At 37.1% G+C, this 21,566-nt stretch overlaps 1 protein-coding gene across 1 annotated transcript in view; it reads right to left on the reverse strand.

Annotated features, from left to right (window-relative positions):
* The window catches only part of AGPAT5 (1-acylglycerol-3-phosphate O-acyltransferase 5), a 60,816-nt gene that overhangs the window by 19,555 nt on the left and 19,695 nt on the right, over positions 1-21,566 (reverse strand). Inside the window, exons 4-5 of the mRNA XM_082755608.1 lie at positions 16,867-16,956; positions 8,464-8,554 (exon numbers count right to left, since the gene is read on the reverse strand). Of these exons, the coding sequence (XP_082611734.1) occupies positions 8,464-8,554; positions 16,867-16,956 (181 nt within the window). The remainder of the gene's footprint in view (positions 1-8,463; positions 8,555-16,866; positions 16,957-21,566) is intronic.

Genomic DNA, 21,566 nt, shown 5'->3' on the forward strand with positions numbered 1-21,566 from the left:
CTCTGTTTCCCTGCCAACAAGCTATTAGACTGACTTAGCTATTAACAAAACCATAGTCACAGAAATCCAGTGTTGACCTTAACCATCCAGGCCACGGACATAAAACTGTCAAGTTTAACAGCAATCTGCAGGCCCTCACAGCAGTATTTCATTTCAATGTTTGCTTCAGCTGATCGCTTCCACTGAAAGACCACTTTAGAATACACAAGCACACAGGGTTTGAAAGTATAAACTTTATTCATTTTCCAAAGTTTTAACATACAACTAATTTCAAAATGAAAACAAAAAACCCCAAACCTTTCTGTGATCTCAACACAGCTCCTCCACTTTTATTTCAAAGTGTTTCTAAAAAAAAACCATCTTATACAAAGAAAATATCATTATTTTGCTATAAGATACATACTTTTCTCAAAGTGAAGTATCAGAATATGATTGTGATTGATGCTTTCTAGCCTTATCATTCGTAGTTTTACACTTCGGTATGTTTTTAAAGATCCACCCATTGGTGCTATTGGTTCCTGATATACTGAATATTTTTCTAAACCAAAATTCTGTGGTATTGCTTTAGACATACTGCGACTTGGAAAATCAATATAAAAGATAATATAATTTGTCCTGATTTTGTACTGAACTTCTCTTCCTTCCTTGTTGGGTACAGTGTACTCTGATCTAAAATTATGTAAGTATCTACTGAACAGTGTAAAATAATGCTGGTTTCTAAACAGCTCTATGATTGTTACAGTTGAAAAATTCAGTACAAATATTTTATTATCTTCTTAAATCAAGATAATGATTTATACTGAAGTTTTCATACTTTTCATACAGATTTATACTGAATATTTGCTAAGAACCTCTTTGTTCAAACAGAGAGATAAAAGTTTTTTTTTTTTGCTAGCGCTCTTTCTGAAGTCACCGTTCTAAGCTTTACCAGCAACGGGGATAACTATCTATGCAAAATGTTGTGCGGATTGTGTAAATATTTTGAAGCATAACATGGTGGTAGTGTTTTTTTAGCTTGTGAACTGTCACATCAAACAGCGAATTATGTTATGTTTCCAAATGTTTACTCAGTAAATGAAGCACTGAATATTCTAGTGTTGTGCTAGCAATGGTCATTCTACCCAACACAACTCTTACTGATCCAAATCCCACAACACATTCATTTTATCAAAAATGCTGTCATTTCTTTCTTGCCCAACTCATCTTCCCCCTACCCATACTAGTATTGTGGGGAAAGAAAGGAGAAATCAGGCTTCAGTGGGATGTAAATCCTCTAGACAAATTAAAACATATGTTGAAGGCTATCCAGTGCTGAGTTTTTTGAATTAATTCATGGACAGTTTTTGTGGTGAAGATGGTCAGTGAGAATATGTGAAGTACAACTGTAAAACAAGCCCCTCTTATGCCATATGCTACAAGGGAACCCTTGAAGGTTTAGGTTCAAAATAAGTATGTATCTATCTAAAACCAATAAAGTCCATAATCCATTATTTAGTACAGCTCCAGTGTATGACAAACATGCAGCAATAACAGGAGTTCAACACATCCTTTGAAAGAATCTGTTTTATAAAAGCATTAACCACACATTCTTGCAATTACTTGATGATCTTTGCTAAAATCAACATAACAGAATTTAAGCCCAAGTAGTTACAGTATAGTTACCTTGGCAAGCGGCCTGCATCCAATTCACAAAACACACTGTGCTTAAACTGTTTTTAATGTTGTGCAATACTAAGTTAGAACTCTCTGTCAAAGTATTTGAGGTCATGAGATTTTATTTTAAATGCCAAAGAAAACAAACTAAATGTCTAATAAAGTAATACTCTACCTTAAAATGCTATAGCTTTGCTCTTCTATGCTAGCTGATTTTTAAATGACTAACAGACATAAAATATCCCAAAATGTAATAACTTGATGCAGATTTGCAAGAGAACTATATCAAGGGTGAAATCATTAAAATAATATGAAAATCCGAAGAAATAGCGTGAGCAATGGTACTTCAACCGGCAACCATTAACTAGCCTATAACAAGATGCAAAATTACTTCAGTTTTGTTGCAGACTTTCCAAACGAAAGAAAGTAAGGTTTTAATTTGGGAAGTATAAAGATACAAATCATTAACATCTCTAGAATTGAATCCTTCATGCAAACAGAAAAGAACAATGACAGCAAAAAAAAAAAAAAAAAAAAAAAAGCACCATTATCTAACATTATCTAACGTCTCAGGGTAAAGTTACATGTAATAGCTGAGTACAATTCTACGGAGAAGATCCCTCTTGCTTTTCCCTTCACCCAAGACAAAAGCTTATAGAACTGGTCAGTGCAGGCAGGCCACCTACATTTTCAGACTCCACCATTAGTCATCTTTTTCACCCCTGACATATGCACATACCTCATCTGAAATGAAAACAATCAAGAAAAAAAAAAAAACAACAACCAGCCCTAAATTATAAATACCCTGTGTATTACATGAGCACTGCCACATTTAATCAACAAAAGTTATATTCTCTCTAAAAGTGGATGTCAGATTAATTTAAGAGGTCTCTTTTTCCCCCTGTGAAACTATGTTACTTGATGGTAAAACAAAAACTGAAAGCAGGGTGACAAACAGTGGGTTTGACCATCAGAAAGACCATCTCGGTCTTTCTTTCCTTTTTTCCTTTTGTGCATTCATGTATGTACTCAGAGATAGTATTAGACTGAAAGCTTTGCACTTATTTGGGGTGTCCTACACACTCACCTAACACTATGTTCCTACCAGCCTACTGGAGTGACCTCAGTGGCTTAGTTACTGAAACCAGGGTCCGGAGAGACACATAAAATTACATATGGTGGAGTGCTCAATGCTCATGCGGGAGCTTCCTCTCCCAAGCTGCCAGTATCTCTAGCTTCCTATAAGCCCTCTCTCATGGAATAGATTTTAAGGAACTCTGCCAAGAAAGCTGTAGAAGAAATGTGCTCGCATAAAAAACACTTACAAAACAAAATATCTTCTCACTCCCCCCCCCCACTGAAAAGTTAGGTGCACAGTAGCAAGGTTCAAGTTCCCAATATTCTCAGGAATGATCTGCTACCCCCCCAGTAGACAACATTGTACTTGGCCACACATCCCCAGGATAGCTGTGCACATCCATCCCACAGCACAACACAGGAGACACCACGCTTCAGGACACCTTCTTCCATAATGGATGTATCCAGAAAGAAGGTTTTAAGCATATAAGATAGCTTCTTTCTTTCCTATACTTAACTTTCCAAGTGCAACTTTTCATAACAGAAATCCCTTCTTCACCCCAAGGGTATGGCTCTCAAATGCTACTCACGGTCCACCCCCACACAGACTTTTTAAAAGATGTTACTCTCCTTTCCACGTTTCACTTTTACGCCAAGCCTGCTTACATCAAAGCGTGTGGAAAAAATATTAACAAAAGATATTTTCTAAAGAAAGTTTCACATAACATTCTGGATATTAAATACTTCAGATTGCTTTAAAATACAATTTAAAACCAATGCCAAGATCTAGAAGGGAAACATTTTCGATTAGCTCCGTTGAAATACCTCTTTTTCACATGACCTGTAAAAGCAATTTTGAGATAAGCACATCCTGCACGCACAAACATCTTAGTAGAGAGCATGATACTAGGCAAGATAAACTTAGCATTAAAAAATGTTTACATTTGCCACTTTTATGCCTAAAAGCCAGGGAGACAATAAATGAATACCTGAAATATTTGCTTGATTAAATGACCTTTGTTAGAAATCAAACATTAATACGAAATTTCATAAATGCCTTCCACTCGGGAAGATTGTTTTGTCTTCCTTCAGCAACAGCAAGTCAAGTTAAACTTGACTCTCCAAACTTCCTATCATGTTCTCTTTGACTTTTCAGAAGTTAGAAACATTAGGAGTAGGAGGGCTTTGGATTATTCTTATTTATTTTCAAATCCTTAAAATACCATTTCCTTAACATTTGGATAAAGTTCATATTCTACAAAGCCTAAGAAATTTGCCATTGTTTGGAACAAACATTACAAAGGTCTAACTCCTAGAAAATTATTAGCAATCTAAACATACATATTGTGGGAACATGCAAATGAAATGAATTTTATACCAGAAACTGGTACAGGAGAAAAAAAAATCATGAATTTTATGGGTTGTGTAGAAATTTTGTTCTGTAGTCCAGAACCAGTAATATGCCTTGAAAGATTTATGGTTTGAAATAACGAATAAATAACACTTCTAACATTACAACAAGATTAAACTTAAATCCCTATGAATATAAGAGTGCCACCTACAAACTTAAATTTCGCAGACTTTAAAACTCAAGCCCACTGGCTAGTGTGGAAGAACCAACACACCTTTAAGATTCCCATAACAGCTGACCAGATATAGTTTCTAGATATAGTCTCTACTATAAAGGGTCACCATTATATGTCAACTGAATGATCCCAACAGATTTTGAAGATGACAATCGATCATGTTAGCTAACTAATTACAGTGGAAAAACTAAAGCAAACTCTAAGATTACTAAGTATGATTAAATAATGGAAGCTGGAAGGCTCAGGAGACAAGAAGTAAAACATGCTTCCACATTTTTAGTTATTCAGTACATTACAGTGAGAAACATTTCCTTTGATTATGAGAATCTTAGGAGATATCCCATTGGAAATGTGAGTAACCAACCATGTAGAAAAACAGGAAAACAGAAAACATCCTAGCAGTAATCACTCAAGGAATCATCTCACATGGTCACCTATTTCCCATCATGAGAGGACAAGAATCATGTTCAAATCCACCCCCATGGCACTGACTCCATTGGCTTGGACGTGCAGGGTTTCATTTACTTGAAAGAAATGTGAAAACCTGACAGATGTTTTCATCAGATTCTGGCAACACTGCTTATGTGGTTTGCTGCGGCTGTGAAACCCCAGCAAATATTAGAATTTGGACAACAGAATTAAATGCTGGAATAAATTTCTCAACTCCATATGATTTGTTTTATGAGCAGCTCCTGCATTAATCCCAAAAAAATTAGTTTTAAGAGGCAATTTTTATTTCCAAAATTCAAGGAGCACATTTTCCTTCCCCAGTAAAATGAAATATATTTTCAGTTTAAAATGCTGCCTGTTCTATTCTGGGTCAAAATCTAATTGGATTAGAATTTTCAGCCAGTCGTAAAACTTGTAGAATAAATAATCTTCAGTTTCTGAGGGGTACTAGCATTACCCTCAGATGACAACAGTCTCCATTTATTACCACATAATCAGTACCCCTGGCAGTAAGCAACTTTCTGCATCTCACTGAAAACAATTATCGCATGTTTGCACATGTCAGTCTCTATTGTGAAAACCAGGAACATAAATGCCCTAATTTCATCATCTTTATAGACATTTTCAGCATTCGTTGGTTTTAAAAAAAATCAAAAAACTGGCAGTACATTCAACTAGAACTTGGCACGGTAGTTAATGAGAAATCTGCAAGACTAGTTAATGGATTTAATTTTTTTTATTGTACAGTACCTTTATTTCTTTCTAAAGATAGTAAGCAAGTATAGGCTTCCCTAGAAGTTTCTCCATGTTTTATAGCATTGTCTCAATTTCTTCATACCCAGACTGCGTGTGTTTGATTTGCTGGCGTTTCAGAAAGAAGAAATCCATTTGCTTTTGCAAGGAGTCAATATTTTGTGTAGAACCCAGGTCTTAAGACAAGAATAAACTGTAACATGAAGTATAATCAGTATTTTTAAAAAGTTACCTCTCTTTCAAGGGGGGCCTCAATCACCTTTATATTCTTTTGCTGTTTGATATCCTTTCATCCTATTCATAGACAGATAAGATTTATTTAAATATTCATATTAATGACGAAAGATATAATAGCTGCAACCAGCAATATGAAAATAAGCTTTTGGATGGCGACCTAAGCATTTTTTTTTGTTTGTTTGTTTGTTTGGCTGGTTGGTTTTTATTTTACTGAACTAGTCCTCTGACCACTCGTAAGAGGCAGTGACTGTATCCATGACTGACATTTTCTAAAAAAGAATACCAAGATATTGCAATTCATCAACTGGTCACATTAACGTCAGGTAATTAAATTCAGCTCAATAATTCTGCTTAAACCGATGAAACTTCTCGGGAATAGTATCCAGCCCATGGAGAGTAAAAATAAACACAAAATCTACACAATATTTTCATACTTCCTCTCTGCAAAACTACTAAAACATATACACAGATGTCAAAAACAGTATTTCAGATTTCAAACAGCATGATAAACATGCGTTACGCTTGTGCTCGCTCTAGGAATAGCTTTGTTATCTTTGGGTACAATGTCTCTGATCTTATCTGTCAGAGAAAATACATCAGATGAAAGTTTAATTCTTAGGAATCAAACCACTTTTGCAATATTACACTTGCACTATTTCCTGAACACATAAAACGTGCAAAAATGTAGGAAAAAATTGCTAAAGCCTACTCACATTTCATGATGCATTTTATAAAATAACAAAAAAATAAAAAAATAAAAAAATCCTCTGTGCGTCTGTAAAGCCAATACTAAAGCACCATGCTGTATATCAAAGACAAAATCATCAGACTTTTTGTTTCTCTGTAATGACTAAAGTACAAATTTTAAGCTGTAATTCTAGTACATCCTCATTCCTCTGACTGGAAGAGCTTCTGGGCGCTGATACCTTTCAGAAAACTGTACCAAATATGATGTGTCTGCTGATGCTTTCAGTCATGGCTCCTATGCTGAGCCCCAGTTTGCAGCCAGCAGCCAAACAGTGGTGGCACTGGAGCTGCCAAGCAAAAGCCACAAGCTGGGGCCAGCACCACTCATGGCAGGTCTCTGGGGAGTAGTTGTCATTTCCTGCCAGCGGCCACTTGGAGTTTCCTGTCCTTGGAGCTCCCCAACGTACGTGGTCTGTGCCTTGTGGCTGTTTTTTTTTTTTTTTAGCCATAAGAATATTTTGGTATGTGGCTTTTAGCGTCAGGCAGGCTGGCCATCCCTGCTTCTCTTGTGCAAGGGATGCCCTAATTCAAGTGAGCGTCAATCTTCCCATTAACGTGCAGGGACAGTTCCCACCCTCTCCGTAAAAAAGTTGAGGAGAGACCAAATTTTTGTGAACAATAACAATGAAAGAATTCAGCAATGAGGAAAAGCAGATCAAGATGATTCTACACTGGAACAGAGGAAGTTTCCTGTTTAATAAATACTTGTTGTGAGCATTTTTAAAAGGAGTAACCCTTACAAGACAAAAGCAGGCCATATTTGGAGAAAAGCACTAGAAGAAACAAACAGGTGCTCTGAAAGCACAAAGCATTTTTTGTACTGTCTTTTGGACTGCGGAAATATAATTAAGAGGTTTACTAAAATAATAACAACAGTAAGATCCCTTTCTCTTCCCTGAAAGAGGAGGAGAGAGGACCTCATACCAAACACCCCCCTCTGAACTCTCAAAGAACTGCCAACCTCAATGAAACATTTGACTTTCATTTCCGACAGGAAACTGAAGCGATGAATAAATACATTATGACTTAAGTTCTCTTGCACATACACGCAAACAAATTCCATTCTTCCCAAGGAGGAGAAGAAAAGCATATATCCTTTTGGACAAGAACTAACAATACTTAATAGCTTGATGATATCAACAGGCTGATTCACAGACTTCTGAATTCATTTCAGCGTGTCACAGAAATGAATTTACCAGACCTATTTGTTACTCTCTGTTTACCTTCAGAATGAATTATTTCACTTTTGGTCAACAGGAAAAAACAAAACCAGGAAATATGTTGACTGAACTGTTGGAGTTAAAAGTTTCTATGTATTGTGCATATGATGTGGGAAAAATGGAAAAGCTTGGGAGCCTCTGCAAGCCATTCCAAAGAAGAAATTCCATCTGCAGTTATGGAGATGATGCCAACATTCATCAACGCAACTACAGGATAAAGTTCAACCAAGGAGGGGTGAGACTGGAAGATGAAACAGGAACATATCCCAGAAGAAATGGTGGCATTAGTAGTAATTAAAAAGGAAGAGTTGGGAAGACTTTCTTTTAAAGCATAACATTCCTGATTCAAAATAGCCTTTACGTCAAGTAACAACTACAATTGGAGTTACAATCAGTCTAGATAGATCAGTAGCGCCCTGATCCAGTGTAGGTGATTCCTATGTTCCTGAAAAGTAGGAAAAGAAGTGTCTGTGAATACATAAAGATAGAAACTAAAGAGAACTTCCTTGAGAATTAATGCTCCTGTACAATGTAAAATGCATGAAATGTCTGTATACAAGCTTTTCTCATCTTACTCTGTGGTAGGAAAAACACTGACTTATTCTAGTCTAAACCTTTAGTATCAAGCAGGCAGGCTTAACAGTCCAGTTAAGGTGAGAACATCTTCATATTATACAACAATTTATATAACATATGTTAACAACATAACAATAGAACAAATTCAAAAACTCTTTGCTTACCTTCTTTTTCAGCAAATGATTGACTATCTGCAATGACTTTTGGTATTTCTGGATTGTAACGAGTCCCCTCTGGAAAAATCACTAAATACATCTGTGGGATGAAAAAGTAAAACAAAACAAAACAAACAAGATCTTTTAATGAATGCAAGTTGATTCCTTTCATATAAATTATAATTACTTGATAAGATATTGTATTTAATTCACACCACCTGTTAGTGAACCAGCTAAGATATAGTTATCTATAAGGATCCAAAGAAAAATTAGAATATCTGAGCTAAAAATTTCTTAGCTCTTACAACTTGGCTCTCTGTTTCGATTTCAAGATAATTTTCTTTGAATGTACGCCATAGGTGTCCAGGTGACTGCAGAAGGGAGATAGCATGCATCAACAAGAGCAAGGTTCAATACAGACCTTCCATCTATATCTTTCCTTATACATTTAATTATACTCCTAATTAGAAATATTATTAATTGAAATTATGATATATCAGATATGTGCCTTTATGCATCTCACTGTATGAGACATTACCTATATTATGAACTTAAACTGATAGTGTCGCAAAATTTCATCTTGAAAGTCACATTCCTTTATGTGTCTGCAAGGTTAAATTTCCCAAGTAAATTAGTTAGCTTGACTGTTCAGCAACAATTGCATTTACGGGTTCCCAAATAATTATACAGCTATATTTTACCTAAGTTTTTGCATATCTAGTGTAAAATTAGGTACCCAAACAGAGGAATTCTAATTTGAGAAATTTTCCATTTGCTTTTCCTTGTGTAATCTCCTACTTACAAAGTTGATGTAAAACATTACTTACTTGTGAAAATTTTGTACTGAGGGTTCATTTGCAGAAGAAAAAGCTACTGCCACAAATGCTAACTAGCATAGATCTGTACATAAACTGACACATTTGTAGTAAAATCATGCCTACTGTCAAGCCTTTGTTATCTTTGCACAAATGAGTCTTGAGAAACATTTGAAAGAAATGAGATAATGGATTTACAAAACAGCACAAGAAAGATTACCAGTGAGTACATTAAGACCCTGACAAGTAGGAGTGTACATCATGAAAAGACGCGAAGTAAAATAAAAGCTCAGAAGACAGAAACATGTTGTGCTTTTGGCCCACAAAACATCAGTGTGCTGGTATTTGCACATGATGATTGCGGAACAGCTTCAGAAAAGGTTGAATGCAGAAAGACAAGACCTAGCAAGTGAACTCTCCAGAATTATTGCAGTGAGAAAGGTTGAAAGATGCACTAAAATGTGGAGAAGGAAAGAAATCTATGAAAATTAACCAATAGGAGAGGCCAGCATGTGATCAAGAAAGGGGGAAATTGAGTACATAACCTCGAATCTGCCAGGTGAGAAGAAAAAAAAAAAAACAGAAAAGAATGGCTAAACCAGCATTAGTAGAGTGGCATAAAGAGAAGAGCCACAAGACTCTGAACAGAGGTAGAGGAAAGGTTATACTTGCAACAGCATGTTTGCAGAGGAGGAAAACTGGCAGATTGCAGAGGCAGGTGAAGTCCAAGAATTAAAGGATTAACAGAAAGCCAAGATGCGTACAGATTTTGTGGAAAAAGAACAAAAGAAAATGGATTTAAGAGGTAAGGTGCTTGCACTTTTTCCCTAACACGACAGTAGCACAAGCACAGGAGCACAAGTACGGGAATCCTCGGACCCAGTCACAATTTGCACTTTCCCCTAGCCACATCTACATTTCACATTGAAAATGTTTAAATGATAAAGCAGAATTTTTCAGAATTAGCTGGAAAGGGCATAATATTCAAATCAAGACACATTTTTTTCTTTTCATAAATGTGCTTATATTCAAACCATTTAATTTGGATCCTTAAAATGGAACTCCAAGACGAGAACTGTTCCTCCCTCACTAAAGCATGAATGCTTAGCTCCTAAGTGCAGTATAGTGGCTATAACACGTAATAGCTGAACGAGAAAATAAAGTGAAGCACACAGGAGAGAAATACCTTTCTTGGTATGGAGATCAGCACTTAAAAGCATGCAGCAGCATTAACAGCCTTCAAAGCAGAGACTCAGCCACTGAAAGCTGATTACACAAGAGAGTGTAGAAGCTACTTACCCCAGCCCTAGCTGTGTAATACAAAGAAGGGGTAGAAATTATATTTTAATTACTCTTGTAAACGTTTAAAACACAAGCAGCTGAACAAGTTTGTTGATCAGAATCTGAACATCTCTGAATTAAAAGCACACCCACAAGACAAAGAAGTGGCCTATGCTTTAAATTCAGCATATGCAACCGATATGCAACTCATTAGGACTACTATACCTGAGTAAAATTCAGGAATGTAAATAGACGCCCTACTTCTTCTCATGGACAGTACTGCGCAAGACAAAGATATTCTGCTAGTGCAATCCAGCCTACGAAAGCTGTGTGCACGACTGGCTTTTCCCTTCTTCTGACATGGGCAGCAGAAGCTAAATCCTTAAGCACTGTTTCCAGAGACTATAAGAACTACAAAACTCTAAGATTTTAATAACTAAATAAGCTCTCCTGAACTTGGATAAAGAGCTGCTGAATTGTAGGAGCATTTTAATTGCCTAAAAACACTACCTGCAGTTAAGGCAATTTTTGGTTACAGAATTTTCCATTTAGGGCCATCAGCTACATAAAAGCTACACGCTTTCTTGCAGTGAATGTAAAATACCGTGCTTGTGTTGAAAATGACATACAAAATTTTACATTGCCACAGTCCCTAGTTCACTGATAAACCAATTTTAACTCTGGCAGAATAGGTCCCTCTGTTCAGAGTTATATTACAATTTTTGTATCTGTTTCTGCATAATAGGTATCAATACACTGTCTCTGATCAATTCAAAAGTTACAAGGAGTGGATGAGGGTTCAGTTAAGTAGAATTTTAATGATTTTGGTTTGAACCAGAAAGCCAGAAAAGATGCAGAGGTTACCTGAGGAGTCTCCAGTGTAGTCAGTGGACCTGCCTCTTATTCTACAAATTAACTGAACATATGACAACTGTTTTCATGGATATTGCAACTCTGTTCATTTTTCCAGTGTCGTCAAGTTCTGCTAGTCAAAAAGAGATAGCAATGGCACAGCAGCAGTGCTTACAGAGGGCAGGAAACAGCTGAGGAAGACCCTGAGACAGAACAACATCAGAAAAGGAGCTGGTATGGCTGGAGCAGGGGAAGGGGCATGAAACTACATACGAATCCCTGGAAAACAGAACAAAGTCAGCCCAAATATTGTAAGCACACAGGGGGAAGAGACACCAAAGGGAAACCTGACCAAGGACAGAGCTTCAGAGGGTGTCCCCAGAGAGAGTAGCGGCCACTCTACAGAACAGCATGGGGCATCAAGAAGTGGTATTTATTGACTAAAGATATTTTGCTTTTACTGTGCTGTTCTCAGGAGAGTGAAAAGGGAAAATAATGTAATATTTTTATTTATAATATTCAAAATCATATTAAACAATGCATTTTCTTAGTTTTCTTATTTTCATTATCACATCCAGACAACTAGATGGATTCACATCTGAATCGATTTAGACCGCTGCTAAATGATATGCTTTTGGTGAACCCAGTGAGGAACATTAACACTCTGATCAATAACTGAGAAAGACATGATGTGAGAAATCATATCTGGTATAATTTGAACAAAATACAGAAGTCAGTGTGAGGAAAGTCTAGTGAGTGGCATCCCCACCCATGGCAAGGGCGGGGAACTAGATGGTCTTTAAGGTCCCTTCCAACACAAACCATTCTACAAAAGCAAGCAAGGACATCCAGGATTTATTAATTGTCAGGGATTTGCAAAGTAGCAACCATATGACAAAATAAGCTTTATACCATTAACATCAAGCCTTATAATGGTTGTATTACTGTATCTGTCCTCTTCAGGTTTCTGCTGTTTGGTTGGCACTGCTTCTCAGGACAAAGATTTATTCTGTTTCTGAATGAATTACAAACACAAGACACACATAACCAGCTAAACACTGGCTGTACTGGGCTGTACCTCCATCTCACACTGCAGATTTCCTCCTCATCAGGCATGATAACCAGGCACACAAGTTACATTTCAAATGGAATACTTTGCTGTTCAGAAGAGTTAACTTTCTCTATAAAACAAGCAGACTGAGTATATCAAATGCCTGCTGGATATATTGTTACACCGAGAAATGCATTTATCCTTGTTATGGCTTACATTAAAACATTAACACAAAAGTGTCCTTTGAAGTGTGTGACAGTCTCTGCTCTCACAACCAGACACAAGACTGCAATTTGTCAACCATCAGCCAGATTTTCTGCCATTTTGAACTAAATCACACAGTTTCAAGTGAGTTTTAACAATGAAAGGCCCAATAACGAACTATTTGGGTATATAATTACATGATGAGATGAAAAGTAAAATGAAAGAACAAAATAGCAAAATTTAGTAGTTGAAGGTCTCCACTAAGACAATACAGGAACAAATGAGTTTCAGTCTATCGTCAGTTTTGTGCATGTCTAAAAGCTGAACTGCTGCTGCTGCCACGCTGCATTTGGGAAGCAAGGTGGAACACCTGTGAGCAGCAGGGCAGAAACAGGGGCTGGTGAAGGCAGGCACAAATTGTAAGAAAGGTGAAAAATCGTACCATGCAGTCCACTGTCCCAGCATGAGATCAGGCATACCTGATCAATGAACCAATCCTACTGTGAATGTGAGAGGTCAAGAGGCAGTCCTATTTTTCTGCTTGCATTCCACCTCTAATTTACTTTCCATTATTAACAAAAAAAAAGAAAAGGAACCAAGTGAAATGAGGCAGTAAAGCAACTGAAGGGCTTGCTATGCTAAGTAGAGAAGCGGACTCTGGTTCCGCCTTCCTACACGTCTTAGGTTTCTTAATGGGAACAGGGATGGCTCCAGACAGACTGAACATTAATCATTTGGATTCTTTTGTTTAAACACTATGTGGAGAGAAACTGTAAATAACCAAGTGACCCTTAACACAAATTCCCTTCCATCTCTCTCTATTGGCATATAATTCTTTCCTTAGCAGCTGAAAGGCAAACTTTTCTCCAACACTACATTAAAGGAAAAAACCTCCGCCATGCACATATTCAACAACCAAGCAGTCACAGCTGCTCACTAAATGGAGGAAAAGTGTACTCTGATCTGCACCATCCAGTGTATAATTTAACAGAAATTCAGAGTAGTAAATTACTTATTTTCACAGGAAGCCTGCAGCAATTCATTCTTGCACCGACAAGTTCAAGGCGTACTTGTTTTCCTGATTAAAATGTCTTCGTTTTAAAAGCACCATGGTTGCTTGTGAATGTCCCAGCAAGGCAGAACTGCAAAGTTTATTCATGAATAATGCATTAAGGACACAGGTTATCATGTTCTTCTCTCAGTATTAATTACAGGTTAAAGAGCATTTACGGCATCTACATTTAAATTCTCTGATAAAGTGGATTATAGGAAGTTTAGTCTTCCCTCAGATGACAGCTCAGTGGTCTGTAGCTTCTACCCCAGCAGATGCAAACAATTTTCCCATTAAATAGCCTTGTGACAGCTTTGGTACTGTAGAACTTAAGGATCCCTACATGTTTGGCTGACAGAGATTTAAAACAATGCCCTTTAACAGCAGTTACACGCTATTCTCTTCTGTGCTGCTACCCTAGATAACAGGAGCGAAATGGCAACAACTGCCTGGTAGGCACATCCACATTCTGTGCCCTGTTTCCAATGCCACAGAACTTCCAAGCAGCCAAATTAAATGTACCCAGGTGGTCCCAAGTTTACCTCGCCTTATCTGAGACAGGTTAGGTATAGGTTTTCAATCCATATACAACTGAAGAATAAGAAGATTCTGGGAAAAAAAAAAAAAAAAAAAAAAAAAAAAAAAGCCTTCTGGATTTCTTTCATTTATTAATCAAACACAGGCATCCACCATGAAAAGCAGAACTCATGGTAGAAGCAGCTTTAAAGAAAAGACTTATGCTTCAACCTCCCTTTACTCCTCTATTAGGCTAAAATTATGCATTAGTCTGTTGAGCCAATTTATAGCATTGGAGCAACACTGTACACTAGTTACAGGTTTCCAAAAGATGCAGAATTAGATGACTTTCCAGGCATGTCCTCCTAAGATTGCATTAAAAAAATCCAAATATAGCAGGGTGATTTAAAACAGAGTTCAAATCACGACTCTTATCACAATAAAAACATTAGTGTTACAATGAGACCCTGCATTTTAGGGGATGCAGAGGGCAGACAGTAAACCAGACTCGACCAGAAGCTGCCTATTTGGCTAGCAAGAAATCAGCGGGCCTTTGTGGGAAAACACCCTGCCAGGAGATTTCATGCAGACTAACCAAAGCAAACTGAACCAGCACTTTGCTTAGGGGAATGACTTCAAACACATTTCATACATCCTACTATTTGTCTTTGCTTATTCAATTACACTGCAAGTTTTACAGAAAGCAGAATCTTTGCCACTCACACACAGAAAATAATTTGATGTAAAGCAATCTTTCCAACATCCCAGAACTCTTCTGGGTAATGCTGGCAAAAATGATAACTACTGAATATGGCCATCTTCTCCTTGTGGACATTATTAGATGGACAGGTCTAGATATACCTATGCTTCTTATGAGCTAAGCAACTGGCAATGGCCTCTGGAAGACAAAAGATCCAAGTAGCTCCTCAGGGAGAGATTCCCAAGCTAACACAGCACCAGATGATACACTGAGAGATACTGATTTAATATTTGTTCTTCCTGTCAAACATACAAACTAAAGAAATTATACACTTTTTAAGAGTATTTCACAAAGATACAATGTACAGAATGTAGTACATTCACCTTTACTACAATGCTAAAAACATATCTTGGTTAAGCTGTGCTGTATACTACATTTCTATTTTCTACTAGCAAAAATATTTTTAAGAAACCAACAACTTCAGAAGTATTTATTATACATAGAGTGCAATGCCACAGAGATATAATCTAATAAAGAATACATTTTGTGTATATGACTGAAACCAAGATTTGGAACTTTTAAACACAAAATGTGCATGCTCCAGTAGAGAATCAAGCATCTTTACAGAAGGGTCATGCAAATATCAACAACCAAAAAAGTCTCTTTATCCCCTTTATGCTCTGTTACAGAAGATGTATGTTATTTACTGGTGTACTGGGAAGAGCTGCCCCCCAAAAGGACAACTGAAATTCTACTGAACTGATGTCATTTCATGCTAGCCAAAAACTCAGGGCTAAAACTTAAGTTGTTGTAATGTATTTCTGGCCATTGCAACTTATAGTCTAAAAACAGGAAATAGATCCACTTTACTTTATTAAAAACAAAAAAGCCCACAATGTTCAGGCTAAATCTTAGTGCCCAAACTCATTCTTTCTTTAACTATCTTAAGCAGGGACGCTTTACTCATTTGAGGCATCCAGTAAGTGTAAGACCAGTTTACTTTTTCAACATGTTTGATATGTGCAAACATAAACATTTTATCTCCAAAAAAAAAAAAAAAGAGTATTACAAAGGTCAAAACAATCTATATATTCCTTGTACCCAAGCTTCATCTTTAAGAGATTTGCCACTTACTTGGAGTGGCAAGTCCTAATCACATCATTTTAAATAAAAGGAAAGTGCAACTGTTCTATATCATGGCTGGCTGAGTTGTTTTTTGTAAGTCTAGCCAAAAAGGCAAAAAACATTTTAATGCACAGCAAGTAATGGAAGCAAAGCGCAGTGATTCTAACCACTGAGCCACAAACCATACAGGGAGTCATGAGAAAAGTCACTTGGCACTAACAATAAGTCTTCAAATAGAAAATTATCATGAGCCGTTTTTCTGGTTTTGATTTTTTTTTCTCCTCCAAGCATAGCAGACAAAGTTACTCAGTTCTAAGATGTCACTGCCACTAGAAGTGGATTGATCACTGGGATGACTAATTAAGATTTAATAGGAATGATTTTTGACTTTCGGAAGATCAAACAACTGGTATTCCACAAAAATACCAGTCTGACAAGCAACACTAAAGCAGTCAGAACGTCGTCCTTTGAAACAGGAGACACTGGAAGTGGCTGCTGAAGGAAGTTACCACAGTAGTTACTATGGGTTTTAAGATTTCATTCAGATCCTCCCTGCCCTCTGCAGACAAAATCAAGAAATTTGCATCATTCATAAAAGGACTAGTCTAATTTCTAGGAGTTTAATTAGAGGGATCATGCTAATCGAAAAAAAAGTAAATAAATAAGTGTAAAAATACAGAAAGAAAACAAATTCATGACTTATGTCTTGTAGTTTGTAGATGTGAGGCATGTGAGGCTAATTTCTCCAATAAGCCTTTGCCACTAAAGTGGTCAATGGAATGAGGAAAGGGGGACAGAAAGAAAGGTATAATCTTACCGAAGTCTCAGCTTTCATCTGGGTCCGCAACTTCTCTCTCATTTCTTTTTCATTGAATTTGGCACTTCTTTTTACATAGACTCCTCCATGCTAACAGAGAAAAAAAGAAAAAAAAAATTAAAAAAAAGAAAAGAAAAAAAAAAAGGATTAAATATTTAAATAGTTTAATGTAGAATACTTGATAAAAGAACAAACAAGATGACAGTGACATTCACCCTAAGGGTGAATGACTCATGCTGCAAATTGCCCACAAGACATTTTCTCCTACGATGAAATCACTTGAAACTAAATTTATATTTGTACATAAGTTCACAAAATCTGTTTATATAAGGATCAGATGCACAAAAAGTATTGTAAGACACTTGAATTGTCTTGTTTAAAGGTGTTAAAATAATTGACTGGAAGATGGCATTGAAACTGACCCCAGGGATTTACTCCTGAAAACATAGACAAGGAGCTTAACTAGTAGATCAAGGGAAATCCCACAGCAGAAGTCACTCACATACAAGTAATTACTGGCCAATGTTTTCAATCATATGTGCCTGCTCTTAAGTAATGACTAATGCAAATACTGGGGTTACATGTATTTTACCTATGCATACAGAATTTACAAAAGGCACTGAAGTAACTATCATGAGCCCTGAAAACATTTTCATGTACTTTACTATAGACCTGAACATTTAATAAAGAAATTAAATACTGAGATAAAACCCATGTAAGGCAAAGGATTTTATAGAAATAATTTTTACTGAAAGCCATTACAATCAGCTAGGCCATTTCGTGGAAAAGACTCATTTTATAACTTGTTCCACACAATTTATCACAAAATCTTAGTAAAATCTGCCTCATCATACCTTCCTCTTCTATCACTTTGCTTTATCTACAGCCAAGCTACAACAAGTTTAAAAGAAACATGGTCTAAAATGAAAAACTGCTACAATGAATTCTTACCAAAAAATAAAAAGGAAAAAAGGAAAATAAAAAGCTCCCAAGTAACAGAATTTCATTTTTAAGTGATGTCTTCTTCAGGGATTCTCTAACTCAATCGCTAACTCGGTCATACTCTTCTTTGCCCACCCTGACTGTTGGCTTTGGGATTTATCAGGTAATTTTGTGTCTATTTGTGCTTTTATATGCAGTTAACAGAAAGGTGACAATAAGATAAAACTTCTAGGAGCTGAACCTCATTCAAATATCTTAACTCAGGAAAAGATACAGTACATTACAGATACAGGGGTGTTGTGGTGGATGCATGTGTGTGTGGGGAGCCACCATCTTATCTGAGTGTCACAGAGAGAGCTACAGCTTGAGGGTTAGGAGGAGGCAGCTAGAAGAGAAGGCTACGAAATGTTCTTTCAGCCTTTGCTTTCCATGGTGTGGAGAGATGGCTGTGCAACTGCTCAGGTAGTGATATTTGACATGACTTTCAAGTTGTCCTCCAAAAGCTGCAGTGAAAAGGAAAGGAAGTCAACGGTGCATTAACTTCATATTAAATTTCTGTCTTAGCATTATTATCTGTGCTTCCCTTCAAGGCACAGCTGCAATCCTCCACTGTGTGGTTATGGCTGGCAGGGGACCAAAACTATGCAGAGAACAGAACCACCCAGTCCATTGAGCCTGGCCTTAAGCAGGCTGGAGCATTGTATCAGCCCCAGCACGCTAGCATTTTACCAGCCCTGGATAGATAATGCCATGAACAGAAAAAATTTCCATCAACTGTGCAGCAAACGGAGGTACACACTATCTACAAACTTCATATGCAAGGCTGTTTTTAACATCTGACAGCATTAAAGGGACATAGAAGTCTTATGCTGGAAAGTGACACCACAACTGCTCCCAGGACAGGCAAACTCAGTGTGGTATGAGAAACAATGCATCCACTGTACAAGACTTCCACATAATTTGTAAGACATTGTTCTGTGTGAACCCAGCTAGGTCAAGCTTTGATTCCAGTCATCCCTCATTTATCAAAGTCTTCCCTTATTCATCAAATTACTAACCAGCTGCAGTAAAATGGGAAAGTACTGAACCACCTTTTCCTTTTTTTTTTTTTTTTAAATAAATTGGTGAACATACAGAAATCAAGTTTCTGTTGTACAGTTTGCTCAGGGACACCCAACACCAAAGACAATTTCAGTGTCCCCACCCCAAACTTCTTTCTTGCTCAGGAATACATTTGTACTTCTAAGATCAATATGAGTATACAGACACTTAACACAAGGACAGACAAACAACACATTTTAAGATCACCATTCACTACACAACACCCAACTACATATATGTCAGATTCCCTATGGCACTGGGATACAAAGCTAAAGAGGCAAGATATCACACTAGCTAAATAATCAGCTAAAATTCAGTAACAACCAGAAGTGTACATGAGCTGATGCTGAATAACAGAAAAGACCTACTTCCTATGTTAAAAAGTCAAGCAAACTTTGGGATATCAAAAATATTTATCACTATTATGTCCTAGCCTCAGCAGGTGGTATAAGATGAATAAGAGCTGGCTGCATTTTGGTGCAGAAAGATATGGCAAAGCAAATTTCAGATCCACCCAAAAATAATAAAACCAGTTTTATGAAAAGAAATCCATCTACCTAATAAATAAAACCCGGAACATAACAGGTTAATCTAAGTGTTTCTTTGCCTTTTTTCTTTGCTATTAGATATTTGCCTCCAAAGAAGAATGTCAGTTATGCAATTGTATACAGCTCAAATTCCCCAATTTGTATTGCATTTCCTTTTCAGTAAGAGATCAAATATATGAATGCTTTTCAAAACACATTTCTGGAAGTACTGTTTTTAAGTTTTTAATTTTTTTTCCGCTGTACTTTAAAAGCCCCTCTCTCAGTCAACAATGGATTATGTTTACAAATATACTTCCTTTGTGCCTGAATTTCACTCTCCTGGACATCCAGACCACGTTTATTTCCAAACAGGATGTTTACCTGAGGTAGGGAATATGAATTCCGTGAGCATGTCGTAACTACGTGGCTCTGGAAACTTTTAGTGGAGTGTAAGTGACATCACTGACAGAACATCAACAGGAAGGGCAGGAAGTGTTTTATGTTTTTGCACTGTTTGGTGTGATAAAAACAATAAAAATACCTATTAGCTTGCGCTGCAGTCCTGCTGCATCCCGTATCCGTAATTCAAACACATGCACCACCATTGTCAGTAAGCTGCCTTTCATCTGTGTCACTGAATTAATTTTATACAATTTTAACTATTTATCTATATAGCTATATATAGCCCCCACTACATCTTGTAGTAGTTTTATATTTTGATGAACACGAAGCTGAATGGGTTCTCTTTTTTTGATTAAAAGTGGATTACATATGGATTAATTTCCACAGGAACCTTCTTTTCACAGTCAATATATCAATCAGAAAACAGAGCACCGGATATTCCACATAGCAATAGTAATTTTCCAAAATCTTGAAAAAAACTATTTTGGACACCTAGCGATAGCAGATGGAATAGATATCCTGCCTGTATTTTAATTAACTCAGACTTAAATCACCACAAACGTAATGACTACAGGCAAGTACGAACAGCAAAATATTTCCATGCAACGGACTGGTCTCTTTCTCTTCAGTGGAAGAAAAATGAAGAGAACCAAAGTCATTGATGGGGACAATTATTAGACAACTGAGAAGTCCATTTTCTCCCAGTGGATACCCTCATTGAGGTATGACCGGGTATGATATTTTGTACTTATTCAGGGAACTGGGAGAGCAATCCCTATACAAATAAAAGCAAATCACACATGGTTTTCTTCTTTTCTCTGCTGCCTATTCTTTTCTAAACACTGCAATTTTAGAAGAAAGGATGTCAACCACACATGCTCCAGCCTAGCTTTACAGCCTACTCACTGCCTATGGCACTCATGCAAAGGATAACAAAAATTTCCAAGTGTCAGGTTGAAAATAGCATTGAACTTGGATCTGCCAGTACCTAGGGGAACCTCTAACCAGTAACACACTGAACAGAAAGTGGGAATCTCAACCATTACCTGTGCTCTAAAGTAAAAGTGAGACAGTCCACTCTCCCTAGAGATGGGCATTTTAGGTGACGTGATCCAAGACTGAACTCAGTGTAGGCACCTATACCAAAGCTAGAAGGGAACAACTGATTGCCGGGAAAGGCCACTGTTTGAGGCACATCCTAGTCTTCAGCATCCGCTATGAGGAAGTTCGTGGTTCTGTATCCCCCTTGACCAACACTCTCTAGACCCAATCCAACTTGCAGTAGCTTACTGAACACAAAGTCTCAGAGTCAACCAATTCAGCTGTGGTCTAGTACCAGAGAAGAGCTGTCCTACCTCATTCCCTTTCCTCACCACTGCCTGTGTGCTCAACCCTTTTTCCTATTTTTGCTGATCTAAAAATCAATTGATCTGATTTGACTTATGGATTCAAGAGTACAAGAGCTAATACGTATATAGGAACATGCAGCCAAGAGCAATGAAGAGAGTAAAGCTTCCAATTTGCACATAAGCCCACGACCAGACTGGGTCTAGTCAATCACACAATGACAAGGACGGGCAGTTGCTTCTCACTGTACCATTCTTGCCACATGTGTTGTTCTACTTTGGATCCAGGCATAAAAAAGACAAGCACCATCAACAATACATTCCACACTAACAAGAAGAGGTAAGTTGCCTGTTTTTCAAATTTTTCTTTACTAGTATACAC

Source organism: Aythya marila, assembly GCF_965140915.1.
Source record: "Aythya marila genome assembly, chromosome: 3".
In the NCBI taxonomy this organism is placed as follows: Eukaryota; Metazoa; Chordata; class Aves; order Anseriformes; family Anatidae; genus Aythya; species Aythya marila.